This window comes from Mesoplodon mirus (assembly GCF_964341445.2).
Source record: "Mesoplodon mirus genome assembly, chromosome: 6".
Classification (NCBI taxonomy): domain Eukaryota; kingdom Metazoa; phylum Chordata; class Mammalia; order Artiodactyla; family Ziphiidae; genus Mesoplodon; species Mesoplodon mirus.
In genome coordinates, this window is record NC_138982.1 from 73,855,248 (window position 1) to 73,877,831 (window position 22,584).

General features: G+C 36.9%; 1 protein-coding gene across 1 annotated transcript in view; it reads left to right on the forward strand.

Moving 5' to 3' along the window:
- The window catches only part of COL6A5 (collagen type VI alpha 5 chain), a gene marked incomplete at both ends in the record, with an annotated part of 103,201 nt that overhangs the window by 59,936 nt on the left and 20,681 nt on the right, over positions 1-22,584 (forward strand). The window contains 6 exon segments of the mRNA XM_082624344.1: positions 441-507; positions 4,778-4,808; positions 4,810-5,329; positions 8,049-8,142; positions 10,151-10,241; positions 15,753-15,961. Coding sequence (XP_082480470.1) covers positions 441-507; positions 4,778-4,808; positions 4,810-5,329; positions 8,049-8,142; positions 10,151-10,241; positions 15,753-15,961 — 1,012 coding nt within the window.

Consider the following 22,584-nt stretch of genomic DNA (forward strand, 5'->3'; position numbering starts at 1 on the left):
TACTACTCCTTTTCAACATAATACTGGAAGTCCTAGCTAAAGCAATTAGGCAAGAAAAAAAAAAAAGTCATCCAAATTGGAAAGGAAGAAGTAAAAGTGTCTGTTTGCAGATGATATGATCTTATAGATAGAAAATCTTAAAGACTTCATTAAAAACTGTTAGAAGTAATAAACAAATTCAGTAAAGTTGCAGGATACAAAATCAACATATAAAAATCAGTTGTGTTTCTATACACTAACAATGAACTATTGGAAAAATTAATTTTTCTGTGAGTTCTGCGGGGGAAAAAATGGCAATTTATATTACACATAAGGAATTTGATTAACTTGAATTAATAGTTGCTTTTGCTAAATTTTTTTTAAATTATAAAGTCACATTAAGGCTGAGGTAGTCTTCATGGATAGAGGATGTAGAAACTCATGTATATTTCTACCTGCAGCTCACTGTAGGCTTGAAAGGTGAGGAAGGCTCTCAAGGACCCCAAGGCCCTCCTGGACGGAGAGTAAGTACACTCATGAGAACTAAGGGGCATGTGCTGCTTCCTAGGGTGCCCACTGGAATGAGCACAGAATTTAAAGTCAGAATTACTGGTTCAAGTCCAGACTCTGCTTCTTGCTACATGGGTGCCCTTGGACTAGTCCCTGGGTCTCTCAATTTCCTTCTAAAATGAGAATGACATGTCTTGTTGGAAACACCTCAAAAGGTAGCTGTGAGGATCAGATAGTCAAATGTGAATGCTCTTCATAAACTATAAAGTTCAATGCAAATATGGGTTGTGACTGTCAATTTTTACTGAAGGTTTAAAAATAGTGATGAGAATGCATAAGCTTCATTAAGGTGTCCTGACAGGTTGATAGAATTTCACAAACCACTATTTTTGCTTTACTGACCTTACAATATAGACGCTGGGGAGCTTTGGAAATAAAATTGCAACTTTCCACTGTGATTCAATTACAAAAGAAATGGCACCTCTAGAAACGTTCCTGGGCAGAGCCAGGCACATCTCCCACTGACAAGATATCCATATCTCTATTTTAGTGCCTTATGTGTTATTGTGATGACATTAACATGTCTCTCTCCCCTAAAGAGAACAGTCAAATAAGAACTAAATGTTGCCAGCATCTGTATTTTGTGTGTGAGGTGCAGGAAGCATTGTGTAAGGACAGGAGAAACTGCTTCTCTTGTTTTGTGTGTTGTGATTGTTTTCTGACTACCTGGAGGAGTTCTTTAACTTGCAACTTTATAAAGAAATCAAAAACATGGATGTTTTGTGGAAAACTGAATCCGTAGTAGAATGATAATCAACTCACTGTAAAGGATACTCTGGTACAATCTTTTCTTTCTTTTGAATTAAGGAACTGGTGACTATTCTTAGTCATGTAGGTGAGAATCTGGTCTCTGAGTCAATCTGGACTGGTCTGGATTTGCCTCCTTTCCAGATTCTGGAGCTCTCCCTGGAGGTCCCATATCCTCCTGCTCTTGTGTTTGGCCATGCTGGTCTGGTATACCGTGGTTTCTCTGTCTCATGCCTGTGGTCCTCAGTCTCTCCTTAAGGAGTTGCTCGAAGTTATTCTTAAACTCAGTCTTTTGGAACCTACTCTCCAAAGTTCTGATCTTCTGTAGGATGTGGGCTGCCTACTCTATTCATTAGCTGGAAACTCTTCCTCTCTCTGTTTAAATGGCTGTGCATTATTTTCTGTTTTCTGCTGTCACTTGTAAATGGAAGAATAAGACTCTGAATCTTTTAGTGAGATGCATATTTCTTGATTTGGGTCAGGAAGAAAATATGCCCCCAGTGGGTAGAATCATGGATGCCATGACAGTTCTGGTTAATACCAGCAGTACACAGTGGGCCACCTCAGCATTCAGCAGACACTTAACTGTTCATTGGATGGATGAATGGATGGATGGATAGACGGATAGATGGATGGATGGACAGATGCCCAGTTGTCGTTTAGAACAGAGGTTCTTACACTGACATTCATGGATGAGCTTCTGAGGGGTCAGTAAAATCGTACAGCAATCATGAGCATGTGGCAGCATTTTCTGAAGCCAGCAAACATCCTAGCTTTCAGTGTTTGATCAATTAAGCTAATGTCTACCTAGACTGAACTGAATGATTTTTCTAGGACGAGAAGAAGGAAAGAAACAAAAGTACTTTTTAAAGATACTTGTACTGCAGATAGAACATTTAGCTGTAACTAATACAACACTGTAAATCAACTATACTTCAATAAATTTAAAAAATAAAAGTAAATAGGCAAAATATTTGAATAAACACTTCACAAAGGAAAAAAAAGAAACTCTCATCCCCATGGGAAAAGAAACTTCTTCCTTCTGTGCAGACACTTATTATGACTATAATTTTAAGTGTCATGTTTGGAGTTAACTATAAAATGCTGACCGCCAGCTCCCAGACCCTTCACATTGCTTTTCTTTCCAGGTCCTGCCAGTTTCCAACTCATTTTCTTCACGGGGTAGGTCCTGTGTTGCTAGGCAATTCAGTGCAGGGCTGCTCGCTGCCTGACCCATTCTGTTGCTCCATCTGCTGCTGAGTCCGTGGACACTGGCTCCTTGGACAGGCGATGTTTCCTTTCCTCTCTCTGACCTCCATTCACACTTTTCACCTCCATGTGCCCACCACTCGTCAGCCTGAACCGGAGGATGGAGGATGGTTTTCCTGGGGCCTAGACTACAGTCGGTGTTCCATGGTGCCTTAGACCCCTCAGATGATGTCACCCCTGAGCCCGTTAAGTCAACTCTAAGAGATCCTGGTCTCCTACAAGCCTGCTGACATAGATCCACCGGATCTTTGAGCTCATCCCAAAGTTTGGCACCATTCACTTTATTCCAAAAAAAAAAAATTAGTAAATTTAAGCACTCAGTAACACTTCAGGGGTTTGAATTAAATTTATCAGGTACCCTGCTGGGCACTAAGAAAGGGAGAGATTAAAAATAAATGGAAACTGGTGCTGCCTTCTGGGAAAATCCGTGATGATAGGTCAGCTCTGAAGATGCTATCTACCACTTCATTAATCATTTTTACTATAGGGCTAAGAAATAAGGCATAGTTCATTTTTCTCATTTTCTTGTTCATTATTGGCTTGCATATTTTAAAAATTTCTTCGCAGCAAAATGTCTTGATTCAAAATACATCTCGAAATCAACACTTTCTCTACTATTTCTGTTACTGGGAACAACGGTTGGGAGACGCTATATTTTGAGCTTAATGCATTTTGAGAGTTAGACAGATTGGGGAGTTGAGGGGGTGCTTAATTTTTAAGTAATTTCATTTTCTCTTCCTGTATTCAGACTTTAACAAGGACTTTGAAAAGTTTTGTTTGATACATAGGGCAGATTACCTATGAAATTCCCAAAGTGCAGTCATCATAAGACTATTAGGATTGAGCTGGAGATTGCAGACAGTCCCATCTTTATAATAGCTTGTTGAAAGCCTGCCATGGTCCTCTGTGCTGCCCCCTTCCTCCTGCCACCCTCGCTGTCATCCCAAAGCCCCTGAAATCCTCTCTCTCTGGAAACAGCCTCTTTGTCCTCTGAATCCCTGTGAAGAATAATAATCACTCTCTACCTTTCAATATCATGATCCTCCCCAGACAAGTTCCTTGAGGGCAAACTTGCATTTGTTCATCTTCGTATGTATCTCACAGCACATGTTACCCTACATTTCACATGGTGGATACTCAATAAATATTTGCACATAAGTGGATGAAAATCTTCCAGCTGACTTTATCATTATTAGTAGATCATTTCTGAAGATTTTTGAAGAGAATAAACTTTCAGATATTTTTTGAATTTTATTTTTTTATACAGCAGGTTCTTATTAGTTATCCATTTTATACATATTAGTATATACATGTCAATCCCAATCTCCCAATTCATCACACCACCACCCACCACCACCACTTTCCCCCCTTGGTGTCCATATGTTTGTTCTCTATACCTGTGTCTCTATTTCTTCCCTGCAAACTGGTTCATCTGTACCATTTTTCTAGGTTCCACATATATGCGTTAATATACGATATTTTTCTCTTTCTGACTTACTTCACTCTGTATCACAGTCTCCAGATCCATCCACGTCTCTACAAATGACCCAATTTTGTTCCTTTTTATGGCTGAGTAATATTCCATTGTATATATGTACCACATCTTCTTTATCCATTCATCTGTCGATGGGCATTTAGGTTGCTTCCATGTCCTGGCTATTGTAAATAGAGCTGCAGTGAACATTCTGGTACATGACTTTTTTTGAATTATGGTTTTCTCAGGGCATATGCCCAGTAGTGGGATTGCTGGATCATATGGTAGCTCTATTTTTAGTTTTTTAAGGAACCTCCATACAGTTCTCCATAGTGGCTGTATCAATTTACATTCCCACCAACAGTGCAAGAGAGTTACCTTACCTTCAGATTTTCTGATAAGCCATAGTTTCCTTTAAAAAATTTCCATACAGTAAAATTCACTCTTTTGTTCAGTTTTTACACATGCATAGATTCATGTAATCATCACCACAATCAGGATACAGGAAGTTCCATCAGCTCAAATACTCCTTCCAATTTCTTTTTAAATAGCAGACTGATGGTGGGCAGTGAAGTCTGAGCATTATATAGCAAAATATCACTGCTCTGTATTTAGGTAACACCTTCAGGCTAACAAAGGAGAGTCTTTTCCTCCCTTTACATGTGGGTACCTCTGGTTCTAGAGTTTACGTGACACTTGCATTTTCCCAGACCTCAGTGTCAACCTATCTCACTGGAGTAAAGGGAATGGGAAAGGCTTCTGACCCAGTGAAATAACTTAATACTTTTGCTTCTCATTTTTGTAGAAAAATGTCCAGTGTATCCAACAGAGCTAGTATTTGCCCTGGACAAGTCCTACGATATCACAGAGCAGAGATTTAATGAAACGAGGGACATCATCATTTCTATTGTCAATGACCTTCACATCAGGGAAAATAATTGCCCTGTGGGAGCAAGAGTTGTGGTTTCCTTCGACTCAGGCACCAGCTACCTCATCCGTGGGTCTGACTACCATAGCAAGAAGCAACTCCTTCAGCTTCTTTCCCAAATTAAATATCAAAACTCCAGGGAAGTCCGAGACATTGGTAACTCGATGAAGTTTGTGGCTTGGAACATATTCGAGCGTATGTTAGCAGGAGCCAATGTGCAGAGAGTTGCTGTGTTTTTTAGCAATGGACAATCTGTCAGTAGGTCATCCATCATCATGGCCACCATGGAGTTTAGCGCCCTGGATATCAGCCCTGCAGTCTTTGCTTTTAATGAAAGGATTTCCCTTGAGGAGGCTTTTGGGGTAAGTACTTCCCTGGTCAACGTATTTATTTTTAAGATAGTAATACTGGCAGGACGGGAATACTGGGGAGTAGGGGGACAGATGTGGCCTCTTGTCCCCCTTTGCAATTTTCACAGCTGTATTTTTGCCAGGTTCCATGAAACCCAATCTTTAATAAGCACAGTAGCCAATGATAGCAGCCACCTTTGTTCAGGTCCTGCTGGGCACCAGGCACTGTCTCTAGAGCTTTACGTACACACTCAGGCATTCTCCAACCCTCTGAAGTAAACGCAGGTTATCTCCATTTAAAAATCAGGAAACTGAGGCCCAGAGAGTTTGAGTGACTTCTTCAAGTTTGTACAGCTATTAAGTGGCTAAATCAAGATTTGAACTAGGGCTCTCAATATAATGCTTTACCAGCCCTCTGCCAACCTGGTGTTTCTCAAATCTGTCATCTGCTAGCTGTATCTCATTGAACAACTGGTCTTAACATGTAATGGGTGAAGTTTAGGGGTTTTTGAACCCTTAATGTTGTGTAAAACTTTGATGAGTATGAAGCTTTTTCCCAAGAGAGGTTCCATCACTTTTGGATTCACAGATTCTCATGGGATCTGTGCTTCCCTCTTTCTCCCCGCAAACTGAAGAACTTCTCCATCTACTGTTCAACTATTTTAAAATCTACTCATATTATCCATGAGATACATGCTCCTGGCCCTGGGTGGAATCATTATGTCATCCAAGAGGTTATAAAGGTCTATTTTTACACAAATACACATGTCTACTATAAAAAGAAAAGCCCTCTATAACATGAAGAGAGTCACTCTGCTCGTAAGGTATCCATAAATATTTTGGAAATAGGAGTCATAGGGAGAACAGATCCTGACAGAAAGGATTGTAGGAATTTGAAGTATTTTCTATAAAAATAATTACTTCCCAACATAGATAATTTATTTATCGGTTTTGTTATGGTATACGTCCCCCCACCAGAATGTAGGATAGAGATTTTATCTGCTTTGTTCATTTCTGTATCCCCAGCACCTAGAATATTACCTATTTAACATTGTAGGCATTCAATAAATATTTGTTGAATGAATGCATGGATGAATGAAGAACATGTGGTTGACTCCTGTGAATAAACGTCCTTGATTACCAAGGTTGCAGTTAATCTTTACATGGGGAACCAACAAGGTAAAACACAAAATAACACCCAAAGTATCCAGTTTCATAAAAACTAGAGAGTAGGAATGTAGTAACTACTTTCCAACTATAATGCTGGAATGATAATAAATATTACCAAATGTTCAGTCAGCACTTTATAGAAAAACAGAGGGAGTGGTTTTTCTACCTTTTAATTTCCCAAGGGAGAAAGAACAAATGCATGAGCATCTATGTTGATTGAGAGATCCCCTCATCACCTGGGAATGATAGATTTCTATTATTGTATTAAAGTGTCTGTATTGCATGGTGTCTCATACAGAGTAAATGCCCAATATATAGTTATTGAGTCTGAATGAATGAATGCTATATATTGCCCATTTCAGTGAGTATCAAAGCAAAAATATAACCAAGAGACAGACAAAATCAGGCAGTGTACTACCAAGAATTTTGAATAGACTTAGTGTCCTCTGTCTACATCATTTTGGAATAGACCTTTTAAAAATTGAAGTATGGTTGATTTACATGCTGTGTTAATTTCTGGTGTACAGAACATGATTCAGTTATATATATGTATATATATATATATATATATATATATATATATATATATATATATGTATACACACACACACATATATATAGTCATACATATACATTCTCTTTTATATACTTTTCCATTACGGTTTATCACAGGATATTGAATATATTTCCCTTTGCTATACAGTAGGACCTTGTTGTTTATCCATTCTATATATAATAGTTTGCACCTTCTAATCCCAAATTCCCAATCCATCCCTCCCCTCCCCCCCCCTTGGCAATCACAAGTCTGCTCTCTTTCTCTGGGAGTCTATTTCTGTTTTGTAGATATGTTCATTTGTGTCATATTTTAGATTCCACTAGTGATGTCACATGGTATCTGCCTTTCTCTTTCTGACTTCACTTAGTATGATAATCTCTAGGCCCATCCGTGTTGCTGCAAATGGCATTATTTCACTTTTTTTTATGGCTGAGTAATATGGAATAAACTTTTAATTGGAATTTGTGGTTGGAGAAATCCACTTGACATCTGAAAGATATACCTTCTTCTAGATAGTGTGATTGGTTGGAAATAGTTGGAATCACTACTTAAAGAGGCTAAAGGAAACTTGTGAATGTAAAATTTCTGCAAGACCCAACCCCAGAAACTGATGTGTAGTACATAAACAGCTGGTGCATAATCAGAAGTGTGTGAAAATTCAGTGCAGAATTGCAGGTTTGGAGATAAGAATGAGATATTAATATCTACCCCAGTGGGTGAATCTTGTGGTTAACTTGTGGCAGTTTCCTCATCATAAAATTGGTTTGCTCATACCTGTTCTATTTGCTTCCTTGGGTTATGTTTGGGATCAAGGGGGGATAGTGTGTGTGTGTGTGTGTGTGTTTGTGTGTGCATAAAGATGCACTGAATAGAACAATGGGCTACAATGCAAGGTGATGGTGATTAGTTAGGTGTTTTTCAAACTCTTTAAGTGTGTGCACAGTGTATTCCTGATGATGACTAAAGAAAATGAGCAAGTAAGCATATACTTCTTTTTCAATGCAGTTTGACAACACGGGAACATTTCAGGTGCTTCCTGTTCCTCCAAATGGGGAATATGAACCATTAGAAAGACTTCGGCACTGTACTCTTTGCTATGGTAAGACTAATGAGAAGAATTTATTGTGCTGAAACACTTAAATGCCTTCTGGGTGAGTTATTAAATCTACCTTTATCAAAGAATTATATTTTTGATTGTAGATTCTATTTTAAATTTTCCTGTAACTCATATTCGACTGAAGAATCCAATAATTACCCCTTTGGGAATATCATGTTATTTCTTTAACTCTAAATGCCTTCCATTGTATAATGCACCACTGTATTATGAAAAATGAAAGAAAAAGTGCTTCCAGTTAAATGTGATACTGACTTTCCTGTTAGAGTTTTTTTATTTTATAGTCCTCAAAAGAGTTCTTTTAGACAGACTATGATATGTCACCCTTGTGCATACATAAAAAGGGAATATACATGAAATAGACTTGGTTAAGGTATTCCTAAAACTTCTTCTAGTCAAAATTTGACTTTTGTGGGCTCTTTCTTGACTCAGAGTCATTGATACCCATCTTTTCCCATGCAATATTTTTCTTTATACCATCAAGATAGATGATGGATTTTTTTTTAGAAAATCTTTTTTTTAATATAACTTTTTTTTTTGGGGGGGGGTACGTGGGCCCCTCACTGCTGTGGTCTCTCCCGTTGCGGAGCACAGGCTCCGGATGCACAGTCTCAGCAGCCATGGCTCACGGGCCCAGCCGCTCCACGGCATGTGAAATCTTCCCGGACTGGGACACGAACCCGTGTCTCCTGCATCGGCAGGCGGACTCTCAACCACTGCGCCACCAGGGAAGCCCTAATTTAATTTTTATTGGAGTATAGTTGATTTAAAATGCCGTGCCAGCTCCTGTTGCACAGCAAAGTGAATCAGCCATACATATACATAAATCCACTCTTTTTAAGATTCTTTTCCCATACAGGTCATCACAGAGTATTGAGAAGAGTTCCCTGTGCTATACAGTAGGTCCTTATTAGTTATCCATTTTATGTATAGTAGTGTGTATATGTCAGTGCAACCCAATGGAGCAGCACTTTAAAAAGACTCTATGAAATAACACAAAACTGGTCTTGCTGGGCTCTTAAATTAAGCTTTGCAATTATTAGAGCTAGCTTACTTTTGATTTCCATCTGAGCAATGTTGTTAAATACATCCAGTTCACTGTCTTCCCATAACCACTTGGTTTGTAGAGGTTAAAAGTCTCCTTTACTAATATTTCCGGGAATTTTTTCTAAACTGCTGACCCCAATTCTACAAGTTTTGGTACTGGCACGTTTGTTGTTCCCACATACACAGGCGATAACAATGGCATCACGAATCCTTCCTCACCAATAGCAACTGTCAACTGCAATTGATTAGAAGACATAGTCTCATTTCAGAGAAATAGAAAAAAATGCTCATCTTAGAACAAGAGAAATATGATTATTATAAAACCATAAACATTCTGTGAGATATTTTCATGGAGTCTTCGATCATTCAATGGTCAAAGATCTCCTTTCACTAAAACCTATTTATTTTCCTGAATGAGGGGGAAATTATATATTTCTCAGTATTCCACAGTTTATAGAACAACAATAGAAAGAGGTAAAGAAACATATTATTGAGGTCAGTAAGCTAAAATATTTCCTGTGATTATTTTCCTCCTAGGAAATCAGTGTTAATTGGTGCAGAAGCACAGAAATAGCATCATGTAATAAAATATTACTTTTTCTATTAGCATAAGTCTGAGTGAAAATGTATTATAGGATCAGAATAAAATTATGTTAGCCTGAACATATGGAAATTGTGTCTCTGCATCACAATTAACCCTTAAATGAACAATTTGAGGAGGTCCGTTTCCATGACCCCAGTAATTCTTTGGCTGCAAAATGTTCTAAAATCAAATCCTGAATGCTATTTCTAGTTGCTACTATTTTCTGTTCTCACCCAAGCCAAATTGTGCTGAAATACTTTAGTGACATTTATCGTTTCAAGAAGATTCCTGTTGGAGTTCTCTTTCCCTAGTAAATACAATTTCTAGTTTGAAAATCTCACTATAATTTTCCTCTCTCACTAGGAGGATTCAATCAGTACCCACCACTGATGCTTGAGAACATCTGCAGACTCATCAATTCAAAGGAAGAGGATAATCGAAGTATCAATCTCCTGTGAGTTAGAAAGCTCTGATATTTACAAGTGACTGTTGATTGACTGAGGGGTGTGTAACTGGCTGATGGCAGATAAGGTCTCTGAAGGAAAGGCTCTTCATGTATTCCATTTTCTGTAGCAGAAGTTGCACACAAGCATGCTTTCAGGATTGATGTTTGTATAACATCCTCATGAGCTTATTACAATTTTGCTTTAAAATTCATGGTTTCCTCAGAAATTTCCATATTGAAATTTACCCCAGAATTCAGTCTCAACCCACCTTAACCTTACCTCTCATCTCTCCCCATCATAAGCTCTGAGTTCTGGCCACACTGGACTCTTATCTGCCTTGTGTGACCAGAGGCCCAAGAGTTCACCTTCCTGGACCTCTGGTCACACTGCCTGGGATCCTGTTCCTTCCAGTGAAACCCTACCCATCCTTCATGGTCCTGATTAAACCTGCCTCCTCTTCAAAGCCCATCTTTACTCTCAGTCAAAATCCACAGTTCTTCCTTTTTTAATAACTTTTTACACCTCTGCTGAGGCACTTATTACAGTTTATCCCAATGTCTTATCTCACTGAAGTATGGGGTTCCATGTGATTCATTGTTTCATTCCCAAAACAGCATGAAAGAACCCACAATATCATTGCATATGTAAATAATTTTCTTTAAAATTTTATCTTGCATGAAAATATAAATAATTAATCTGAATGGACTTGAACTTCAAACAGAATGAGAATGGCCCATTTGGTTGCTCTGTGCTTTTCTCTCTATTTCACCAAGCTTGGATCCCAGACTACAGCCTGTGAAAGCCCAGAGTTAGCCCATAATGGCCCTGTCCTGTCAGATTGCAATTAAGCAAATAGCTTCTCAAAATAGATGCAGTCTTTCCCATAAATCCTATATATGCAAAATGGCAAGATGAAGTGTTCCTCAGAATTCATGCAAATACATGTTCCTCTCATGTCAGGTTTCATTTATACTTAGTAGTTTAACAAGGAAGTGTCCAGCAGCTCACACCCTCTGAAGGACAATATGGCACTGATGTCCTGTGAAGCAGTGTTTCCCAACATGGAATAGACAATACTCTTATTTAGAGGAAAATCAATTCTTACAGGACTACATTTTAATATAATGTTATTTTACATGTACAAACACAAATCTAGCTGCAAATACCATATGTGTATAGTTCCTATGCAACTATCAAACAAAAATAAATTCCTACGTCAGACCCAAGGAAACTCAGTAAGACACAAATTTAAAACAGTAATTTAATGTATTAGATGATTCTGCTTTGCCAAAATAGAATTCCTAAAAACTAAAAAAAGAAATTTTATAGCCAAGCATGTAAACAACCTAAATGTCCATCAACAGATGAACGGATAAAGAAGATATAATACACACACACACACACACACACACACACACACACACACACACACACTGGAATATTACTCAGCCATAAAAAATGAAATAATGACATTTGCAGCAACATGGGTGGACCTAGAGATTATCGTACTAAGTGAAGTAAGTCAGACAGAGAAAGACAAATATCATATGATATTGCTTATATGTGTAATCTAAAAAATGATACAAATGAACTTATTTACAAAAGAGAAGTAGACTCACAGACTTAGAAAATAAACTTACAGTTACCAAAGGGGAAAGGTGCAGGGGAGGGGGATAAATTAGGAGTTTGGGATTAACATATACATACTACTATATATAAAATAGGTAAACAACAAGGACCTACTGTATAGCACAGAGAACTATACTCAATATCTTGTAATAACCTTTAATGGAAAAGAATCTGAAAAAATATACATATATATGTATATATATATATATATACACATATGTATGTATATATATACACATATATATGTATGTATAAATGAATCACTTTTCTGTATACCTGAAGCTAACAGAACATTGTAAATTAACTATGCTTCAATAAAAAATTTTTTAATAATATGGTGCATATTGGTAAAATGTGTAAAACATGATGCATGCTGCAGAGTCACCTCTGCTCTCAGCTTGCCCACTCAGTTCTGTGAGTGCTTGATTCCCCAGCACTTGTCTTCACCTGCACTACTGCAAAACGCTCATTCCTACTCTAGTCATAGTATCATTTGGCTTTTGCTTGGTGTGAATGTATTGTTGATAATATTATGTCTGACTTTATTTCCTTTCCTCATTAACTCTCAACAGTTAAAGTAGTACCACTGGGTGCCAAACAACAGTATCAATGCAAACATAAACATGGACTTGAAATTGCATAAAGGTGCATTAATAGAATAAGAATAAACTTATATTGAATTTGTTTTTTGCCATCACCTAAATAAAAACACATTATTTTCAAACTATCATTCTTACTCCAAAGAATATAAATGTAGACACCATTTTAGGAAGCATGGTGTCAATGAGATATATTTTATATAGTTTTATTCTTCTCAGAGCAGTTGATGGTAGATTAAATAACTATTTTCTACATTTTCTGTGGAGATTGATATCAAACTGAGACACATTATTTGGTTGTCCCGAGTAACCTATGGGTTTCTTGTCATTTATCTAAAACTCTGTGACAAATCAGACTTGATTTATTCCAAAGTAGTGTTTCATAGGCTATAAGCAGATGGCAGGAAAGGGAAGGATAAATGGGAATTTACACAAATGTATCAGTATATGCTTTTTTTTAATGAAGTATAGTTTATGTACAATATTATATGAGTTTCAGGAGTACAGCAGAATTATTCAGTACTTTTACAGATTATACTCAATTAAGAGTTATTACAAGATAATGGCTATAAGTCCCTGTGCTATACAAAATATCCTTGTTACTTATCTATTTTATACACAGTAGTTTATATTTCTTAATCCCTTACCCCTAACCTCTCCTTCCCCCCCCCCCCACCTCTGGTAACCACTAGTCTGTTCTCTGTATCTGTGAATCTGTTTCTGTTTTGCTATATACATTCGTTTGTATTATTTTTTTAGATTCCACATATAAGTGATATCATACAGTATTTGTCTTTCTCTCTCTGACTTACTTAACTAAGTATAATATTCTCTAGGTCCATCCATGTTGCTGCAAATGGCAACAATTCATTCTTTTATATGGCTGAGTAATATTCTATTGTATATATACCACATCTTCTTAAGCCAGTCATCTGTTGATGGACACTTGGGTTGCTTCCATGTATTGGCTATTGAAAATAGTGCTGCTGTGAACATTGGGGTTCATGTATTTTTTCAAATTAGCGTTTGTGTTTCTTCGGATGTATGCTCAGGATGCAAATTGCTGGATCTATGGTAGCTCTATTTTTAGTTTTTTAAGGAACCTCCATACTGTTTTCCATAATGGCTGCACCAATTTACATTCCTACCAACAGTGTACAGGGTTCCCTTTTCTCCACATCCTCATCATTTGTTATTTGTAGACTTTCTGATGATAGCCATTCTGACAGGTGTGCGGAGCTATCTCATTGTGGGTTTGGTTTATATTTCTCTGATGATTAGCAACGTTGAGCATCTTTCCATGTGCCTGATGGCCATTTGTATGTCTTCTTTGGAGAAATTTCTATTTAGCTCTTTTGCCCAGTTTTTATTTGGGTTGTTTTTTTTTTATATTGAGTTGTATGAGTTATTTATGTCTTTTGAATATTAACCCCTTATCAGTCATATCATTTGCAAATATTTTCTCCCACCCCATAGGTTGTCTTTTAGTTTTGTCAATTGTTTCCTTTGCTGTGCAAAAGCTTTTAAGTTTAATAGGTCCCATTTCTTTATTTTTGCTTTTATTTCTTTTGCTTTAGGAGGCAGAGACAAAAAAAATATTGCTTGCAATTTATGTCAGAGAATGTTTTGCCTATATTCTCTTGTAGGAATTTTGTGGCTTCTGGTCTTACATTTAGGTCTTTAATCTATTTTGAGTTCATTTGTGTATATGGTGTGAGAAAATGTTCTAATTTCATTGTTTTACATGTAGCTGTCCAGTTTTCCCAGCAGCACTTATTGAAGAGACTGTCTTTTCTCCATTGCATATTCTTGCCTCTTTTGTCGTAGCTAGATTAAGTGACCATAAATGTGTGGGCTTATTTCTGGGCTCTCTATTCTGTTCCATTGATCTCTGTATCTGTTTTTGTGCCAGTACCTTGCTGTTTTGATTACTGTAGCTCTGCAGTATAGTCAGAAGTCTGGGAGGGTGGTATCTCCAGCTTTGTTCTTTTTTTCAAGCTTGCTTTGGCAATTCAGTGTCTTTTGTGGTTTCATATGAATCTTAGGATTATTTGTTCTAGTTCTGTGAAAAATTTCATGGGTATTTTGATAGGAATTGCATTAAATCTGCTTTGGGTAGTATGGTCATTTTAGCAATATTAATTCTTTCAATCCAAGGGCACAGGATATCTTTCTATTTCTTTGTATCATCTTTAATTTCCTTTATCAATGTTTTATTGTTTTCAGAATATGGGTCTTTTACCTCCTTGGTATTTTATCCTTTTTGAAGTGATTTTAAATGGGATTGTTTTTTCACTCTCTTTCTGATAGTTCATTATTAGTGTATAGAAAAGCAACAGATTTCTGTATATTAATCATGTGTCCTGTGGCTTTGCTTAATTCATTTATTGTTTCTAATAGTTTTTGGGTAGAGACTTTAGGGTATCTATATAAAGTATCATGCCATCTGCAAATAGGGACAGTTTTATTCCTTCCCTTCCAGTTGAATGCCTTTTAATTCTTTTTCTTATCTGATTGCTGTCTCTAGGACTTCCAAAACTATGTTAAATAGAAGTGGTTAAATAGCCTTATCTTGTCCCTAAATTTAGAGGAAAACCTTTCAGCTTTCCACCACTGCATATGATGTTAGCTGTGGATTTGCCATAAGTGGTCTTTATTATGTTGTGATATGTTCCTTCTGTATCCACTTCGATGAGAGTTTTTATCATGAATGGATTTGAATTTGAATTTTTTTTTAATTTTGTCAAATGCTTTTTCTGCATATATTGAGATGATCATGTGATTTTTGTCCTTCCTTTTGTTAATGTGGCATATCACACTGATTAATTTGTGTATTTTGAACCATTCTTGTGTCCCTGGAATAAATCCAACTTGACACAGTGTATGATCCTCTTATATATTGTTGTATTCATTTTGCTAATATTTTGTTGAGAATTTTTGTATCTGTACTCATCTAAGATATTGGCATGTAATTTTCTTTCTTTGTAGTGTCTTTGTCTGGTTTTGGTTTCAGGGTACTGGTGGCCTTGTAGAATGAATTTGGGAGTGTTCTGTCCTCTTGAATTTTTTGGAATAGTTTTAGAAGGATAGGTATTAGTTCTTCTTTACATGTTTAGTAGAATTCCCCTGTAATATAATGAATTATTTGATTGAAATAAATTTAGATTTTTATCACCCAGTTGTCTTTCTTCTAAGAAATAATTAAGTAACTATATTAAGTTGTTGGGATATTTTATTTGTATTTCCCAAAGTTATATAGGTTCACCTAAAACTTTCCCTTTTATCTTCTAGATTTACCCCTGAGCCACATGAGATTTCTTCAGGAGAGAACAGCTTCATTGGCCAGGAACTGAGTGTGGACAGAGATTCATCTTTTGTGTTGGAAGACAGTGGAAGTGACCATCTGGCTTACATTCCAAGCCAAATGTTTATGCCACAGAAATTAACAACTAAATATGTAAAAGATCAGAATTCTGAAGAAATTGCAAGTCTCGCTTCTGGTAAGGAAATGAAAAGTTATAGCGGTAATTTAAAAATAACTGGATCCTCATCTTTTAACACTAATAGAGAATCAAATAAATAAGGTGGGTATAAAAAGCAACTTTTTTCAAGTTCAAGATGGTGGCTACAACTGCAGCTTTTATTTCATCTGAAGATTTAAATGGTAACAGGTACCACTCTGGAAATCACTGATAAGCTCTAAGAAATGTCCCTGGTATGCTCACCAAACTTAAGATTTCTCTAGAAACCACAATTTAGGTTAGTGTGATGTAGAAGGAGGTACTATAGAGAATAACATAACAAAGGAGGAACTTTTAAAACTTTTTAAAAGTTGTCCTGACCAGTGCCCCAGAATTTGTGATTGCATGAGAAGGTGTAAGGTTTTTTCACTGGAAATAAAATAAACTACCCCACTCTCTACTCTATACATTTTAATGGCAAAGCAGTAATGCTTTTTGTCAGGATTTAATAGTTTCAAACAAATCAGATCATAGAATTTTGGCTGTATTTTCACTTAAAAGGATGGGCATTCTAAACAGACTATTCAGCTATTCCATCTATGTATCTAGAGTCTCCCGAAATGCTCATTTGGCCAGAATGCCAGCATTTAACATATTATGTCATAAGTATCATGTGTGATGTTAGAATATGCAAGTTTGAAAGAAAAGGCGGCCAATCTCATAATATTCATTCTTAGTAATTTCCTTGGATAAATAAATGTTCTTTTCCTTGGGTTCAACACTGATGTCCCCATATTTCCCCCCATTTCTGAAATATACATGTTTGAATTTTGTCTTTAAGGCAGCTAAACTTTCCTTTATAGAAGCTAGAATTGAGAATTAAAGAGTCAATTAATCACTAGTTGAAAAATAAGACTTTTAAAAAAGTAATGAAGTAAACCTGGATGTACATAGTTCCTTGGCATTAAGGCATTCGAGTGTGTGAGTTCTTATTTAAAACAGGTTTTTATCATTATATAGACATAGCTTAAAGAAGAAAATACAAAATTTATTCTTCTTAATGGATGCAGTTAATTTGGGGTATTCATTTTAACGATATGAGAATTACAACAGCCCTCAAGGCATAGGAATTTATTATGGTTTGGTTTAGGACGAAAAGAAAAGAAAAGAAAAAGAGAAGTTATTTTGGCAGAGTTGGAATACTAAATTGTCATTTGTGATAGTATTGTTAGTGGTAAGCATTTTAAAGTCTAATAATTCAGAAGTGTGAAACTTTTCAAGAAAGACCGAATTAATTGGATATTTAAGGGAACAAAGGAGAAACTCATCTTTGCAGCCATCTTTAATGACCGTTGTTCAGTAGTAATAGAAACACTTTTCACTTGGTTTTTCAGATGTCTGGGTATCAAGATACTCATAACCAGTTTAAGGTCCTATTTGGCTGCAGGAATAATTGTTGCATGGTTCTATAGGCAAAATGTCAATTTGCTGTTACGCCCACCACACCCAATTTCTCTTGCAGTGGATTGAAGTGTTGGGAGTTCTGTGGAGGATTATGTTGAGTTGATTGCCTGGAAACAGAGTCTCAGACCTAAGGATAATATATATTTTTTATCCTTTACAATAACTCTGAGTCTCAGATCATCAGTGTTGTCTAGGGACTTCATACTATTCCTTTCTTTCTTTACTTTTATTTTCTCTTTAAAATCATTGCTAGCTAGTTGTCAAAAGCTGCTGAGAACTTTCTGTATAATGTGCCATCCTCAAGGAGAGTAAATCGTAGTTCAGATATTTTATCCAGTCGCTAAGAGACGAGCTTTGATACACATTCCAGATGTATAGCACAAATAAAAAGATTGATAACTTCTGTAAGAACTTCCACATGCTATGCTTATTACTCATTTATAATGTGATTCTTATGGCCAAGGGCTGATTTTTGTGCACTTGAACGGAGAGTCCTGGGAAAGTCAAGAATCTTAACCACTTAAGAAATTTTTAGAGTTCCCAGAGTACTGTGGGCTGGCAATGAGTTGTGTATCACTCTCTTTCACAAGAAACACAACCACTATCTCTCTACCTAGACCTCTCCCTTGCTTCTTCCTCCCTACTCCAGTTTCCAAGTTCATCCTTGATTGCATCACCTTTCTTGGCCCTCTCCACTCCTTACAGCAGCTCAAAGACAATTTGTATCAGGATCACCTGGAAGCCCTTCACAAGCATAGATTCCTAAGCCCTTCTCAGTACTACTGCTCCATATTTAGGGGTGTGAGTGGCCAGGAAAAAGCCACAAGCTTTAAAACCACAACAGGTGATTTTTGTGGGTCCTCATTTTTCAGATCCACAATCCCAGTGATTCTCAAAAAGTGTGTCCCTAAACCAGCAGCATCAGCATCACCTGGGAACTCATTAGAAGTGCACTGATCCTGGACCTACTGAAGCAGAAACTGGTGGTGGGGCTCAGCCATCTGATTTTTAACAAGCAAAAAATCTGATCCAGGCTGAAGTTTAAGAACTACTGTGCATGCTGCCACTTTGGTGTGCTTCCAGATTTGCTCTGTGTTCTCAGCTAAAAGCAGTTGAGTAACTAGTATCACAGAACAGAAGAATTCCTATTGTCAAAGGAATCCAGGTAAACTGGATTATAATTTTATTTTACTCATCCAAGAACACTGAACATTCATCCACCCATCTATTCATCCAACATCTATCTAACAAGACATTTTAAGATCCAAATATGTAGGGGTTATCTAGAGATACTATTATGCATTTTGACCACGCATCCACAATATAAAAATTCCTTGGAAAATTCAGTTGCTCTTAATTACTCACCAATGGAATACACATAGTTCTTTGGAATTATGTAATGAAAAATGGGTGGTTTAATTCTAATTAAATTTCAACTGTTGACCCAATGGTGAGCCTAGCACTTTCATCAAAGATGCTATGTTAACTAATAGTTAAGATACAGTTAGTCTATTGTCAAGATTAAAGAGGGACAGGATAATTTTTAATGAATGTTAAATAGCAACCCAAACTCAGCCTAGGGCACACTCATAGCTTTAAGCACTCCCTGGCCTTAGGATAATTTCAGCTGATGTTCTTTTCAATGAATTTTATTAAGAAATAAGAGGCAACACTTCCATCTTCAAACGAGGCTGGAGTTGTGCTTGAGGAAATTTGCATGGATTTTGTTTTACATTTTTATTTTGCTAACTTTGATTGTGATCTACAATCAGTTTTGGTTTTTTAAGCCAATGTATCTTTTAATTTTGAATCAATCATAAGGTATTAGAGCTAGAAAGGTATTTAGTGATTAGCTCTTGCAAATTCACCTGGGGATGATTCCACCCTACTCTACCCTAGGAGACATATTGCAATGTCTGGAGACATTTTTAGTTGTCATAACTGGAGGGTACTACTGGCATCTAGTGGGTAGAGTCCACAGATGCTGCTAAACATCCTACAATGCACACAGGACATCCTCTCACAACAAAGAATTATCCAGTCAGACTGTCAATAGTGAAAGAAACCCTGTTTTAGAAGAAACTTCAAGCCCCCAAGATAAGGGAACTAAAAAATTCAGTACAGGGACTCAAGATTTCTACACCCTGTCCACTGTTTCCCAGTACACCCTCAGGATTCTGTTAATTTTTTAAAAATTGTAAAAGTACTATCATACCATATAAAATTTTAATACAGAGTCACAAATCACACAATTTAGCAGACTGAGCTATTTGTGGTGTGGAGTACAGTCTTTGGTTTTTCCACAGGCATATAAGTTTACATAGTTTTATTCAATTTCATATCCTGCTTTTCACATATGTTATACATTTTACATATTGCTGCAAGCTTCATACTGATTTTTCTGTGTTCACATAATGTTACTTTCAATGAATGAATGTATTTAACTATTTATCTGTTGTTGAACACTTAGCTTGCTTCCAATTTTTGCTGTCACGTGTTGAACTTGAAGACATATATCTTCTGCTACATTTAAATCTGTACTGGAATTAAATGCAGCAGAGCTAGCTTCTGAGTCACCCAGTGGAGCAGTCCCCCAGCTGAATGTCCTACTTTCATATCTGTACACATGCTAAAGAGGTCAGTGATAGAATTGGGATCATGTCTGAATTGTAATGACATATTTCATGAATGCTTTAGGAAATCTCAACCATCTGAATGCTCTTTGGGGGACAAACTGAGTCTTCTGTTCATTTTAAGCTGTGGACTGAGGTTGTGACTTTCACTTTTGCTTGAGAATTTATTGTATAGTTATTATACTTTGGGCGTCTTCCTTGAAGATTTTGCATGCGGCAGAGCTAATGTGAACTACAAGTTCATGGGATGTGGATGATTTGACTTCATGGAGGCTGCTTCTGTAGGTCTCATGCAATCATTTGTTGCAATTACTAAAGCAATGTTCTATAGTGTTAGCAACACTTTTTTTCATGGGACCCTTTGCTAATGGAATAAAACGTAGATAGTTGAAGTGATAATTGGGTGATGGTGGTGGTGGCGATCAACAAAACAGTGGCAGCCCTCATTGAGGACTTCCTATAGGAAAGGACTCTACCAAGCATTTACATGGATTTTCCCATGAATATCCATGGAGCAAATATGTATCTGACTCCTGTTCTGAATTAAGCCCCATGCTAGTCTTTTGGGGGTTAGAGATATTTAAAAAAAAAAGATTCAGACAGTGACCCTGTCTTCAAGGAGCTTGTAGTCTGATAATCAGAGTATACTCTGAGTAAAAAAAAAAAAAAAAAAGCCTAATATAAGTAAGAAAGTATTCACTTTAATAAAAAGTGCAGGGAGATCAGCTCGGTGGTTTGTGACCACCTAGAGGGGTGGGATAGGGAGGGTGGGAGGGAAGGAGATGCAAGAGGGAAGAGATATGGGAACATATGTATATGTATAACTGATTCACTGTGTTATAAAGCAGAAACTAACACACCATTGTAAAGCAATTATACTCCAATAAAGATGTTTAAAAAAAAAGTGCAGGTGGAATGCTTTGGGGGCCAGTATTCATTTCAGCATTGTATTCACTCTCTCACTTGATGATCAAACAATGCATGAGAAATAATAGTAATCACAGAAGCTACCACTTATTTAGTGCAACTATGCGCCGGGCACTTTATATACATGGTTTAACTTAATCCTTACCACGAAAATCTATTATTATTATTATAATGACTATTACATATTACAGATGAGGACACTGATGTGAAGGTTAAGATCCTCAAGCAACATCACACAGCTTGTAAGCGGCAGAGCCAGGATTCAAATCCATGCCCATTTCCACAGAAACGTTAACAACGTAGGCGGTGTTGTCTGGCAAGGGCATTGTCTGCACTTTCCAATGACAAAATATATCCAGCTGCCAAATTTGACTATCATCATGTCATCAATGGGAGAGTTATTTTTAAAACAATTTTGGTGGTACAATTCAATTTTTTAATTTTAATTTAATTATTTTTCTCTCATGCTTTTTTATAAACCATACATGTTTAAAGCCATAAATATTTAATTCTTTTTTTCATATCATTACTGGAGTATAATGGCCTTAAAATGTTGTGTTAGCTTTTGCTGTATAACAAAGTGAATCAGCTATACAGTTACTTATAAACCCATATCCCCTCCCTCTTTCATCTCCCTCCCACCCTCTCTATCTCACCCCCCCATCCCACCCCTCTAGGTGGTCACAGAGCACCAAGCTGATCTCCCTGTGCTATGCAACTACTTCCCACTACCTATCTACTTTATATTTGGTAGTGTATGTATGTCCACTCTCTCACTTTGTCCCAGCTTACCCTTCCCCCTCCCCGTGTCCTCAGGTTCATTCTCTAGTAGGTCTGAGTCGTTATTCCCGTCATGCCCCTAGGTTCTTCATGACTAATTTTTCTTTCTTTTCTTTTCTTTTTCAGATTCCATACATATGTGTTAGCATACGGTATTTATTTTTCTCTTTCTGACTTACTTCACTCTGTATGAAAGACTCTAGGCCCATCCACCTCATTACAAGTAACTCAATTTCGTTTCTTTTTATGGCTGAGTAATATTCCATTGTATATATGTGCCATATCTTCTTTATCCATTCATCTGTTGATGGACACTTAGGTTGCTTCCATGTCCTGCCTGTTGTAACTAGTGCTGCAATGAACATTGTGGTACATGTCTTTTTGAATTATGGTTTTCTCAGGGTATATGCCCAGTAGGGGGAATGCTGGGTCATATGGTAGTTCTATTTTTAGTTTCTTGAGGAACCTCCACACTCTTCTCCATACTGGATGTCTCAATTCACATTCCCACCAACAGTGCAAAAGGGTTCCCTTTTCTCCACACCCTCTCCAGCATTTATTGTTTCTAGATTTTTTGACGATGGCCATTCTGTCCGGTGAGGTGATACCTCATTGTGGTTTTGATTTGCATTTCTCTAGTGATTAGTGATGTTGAGCATCTTTTCATGTGCCTGTTAGCCATCTGTATGTCTTCTTTGGAGAAATGTCCATTTAGGTTTTCCACCCATTTTTGAATTGGGTTGTTTGTTTTTCTGATATTGAGCTGCATGTGCTGCTTATAGATTTTGGAGATTAATCCTTTGTCAGTTGCTGCATTTGCAAATATTTTCTCCTCTTCTGATGGTTGTATTTTCATCT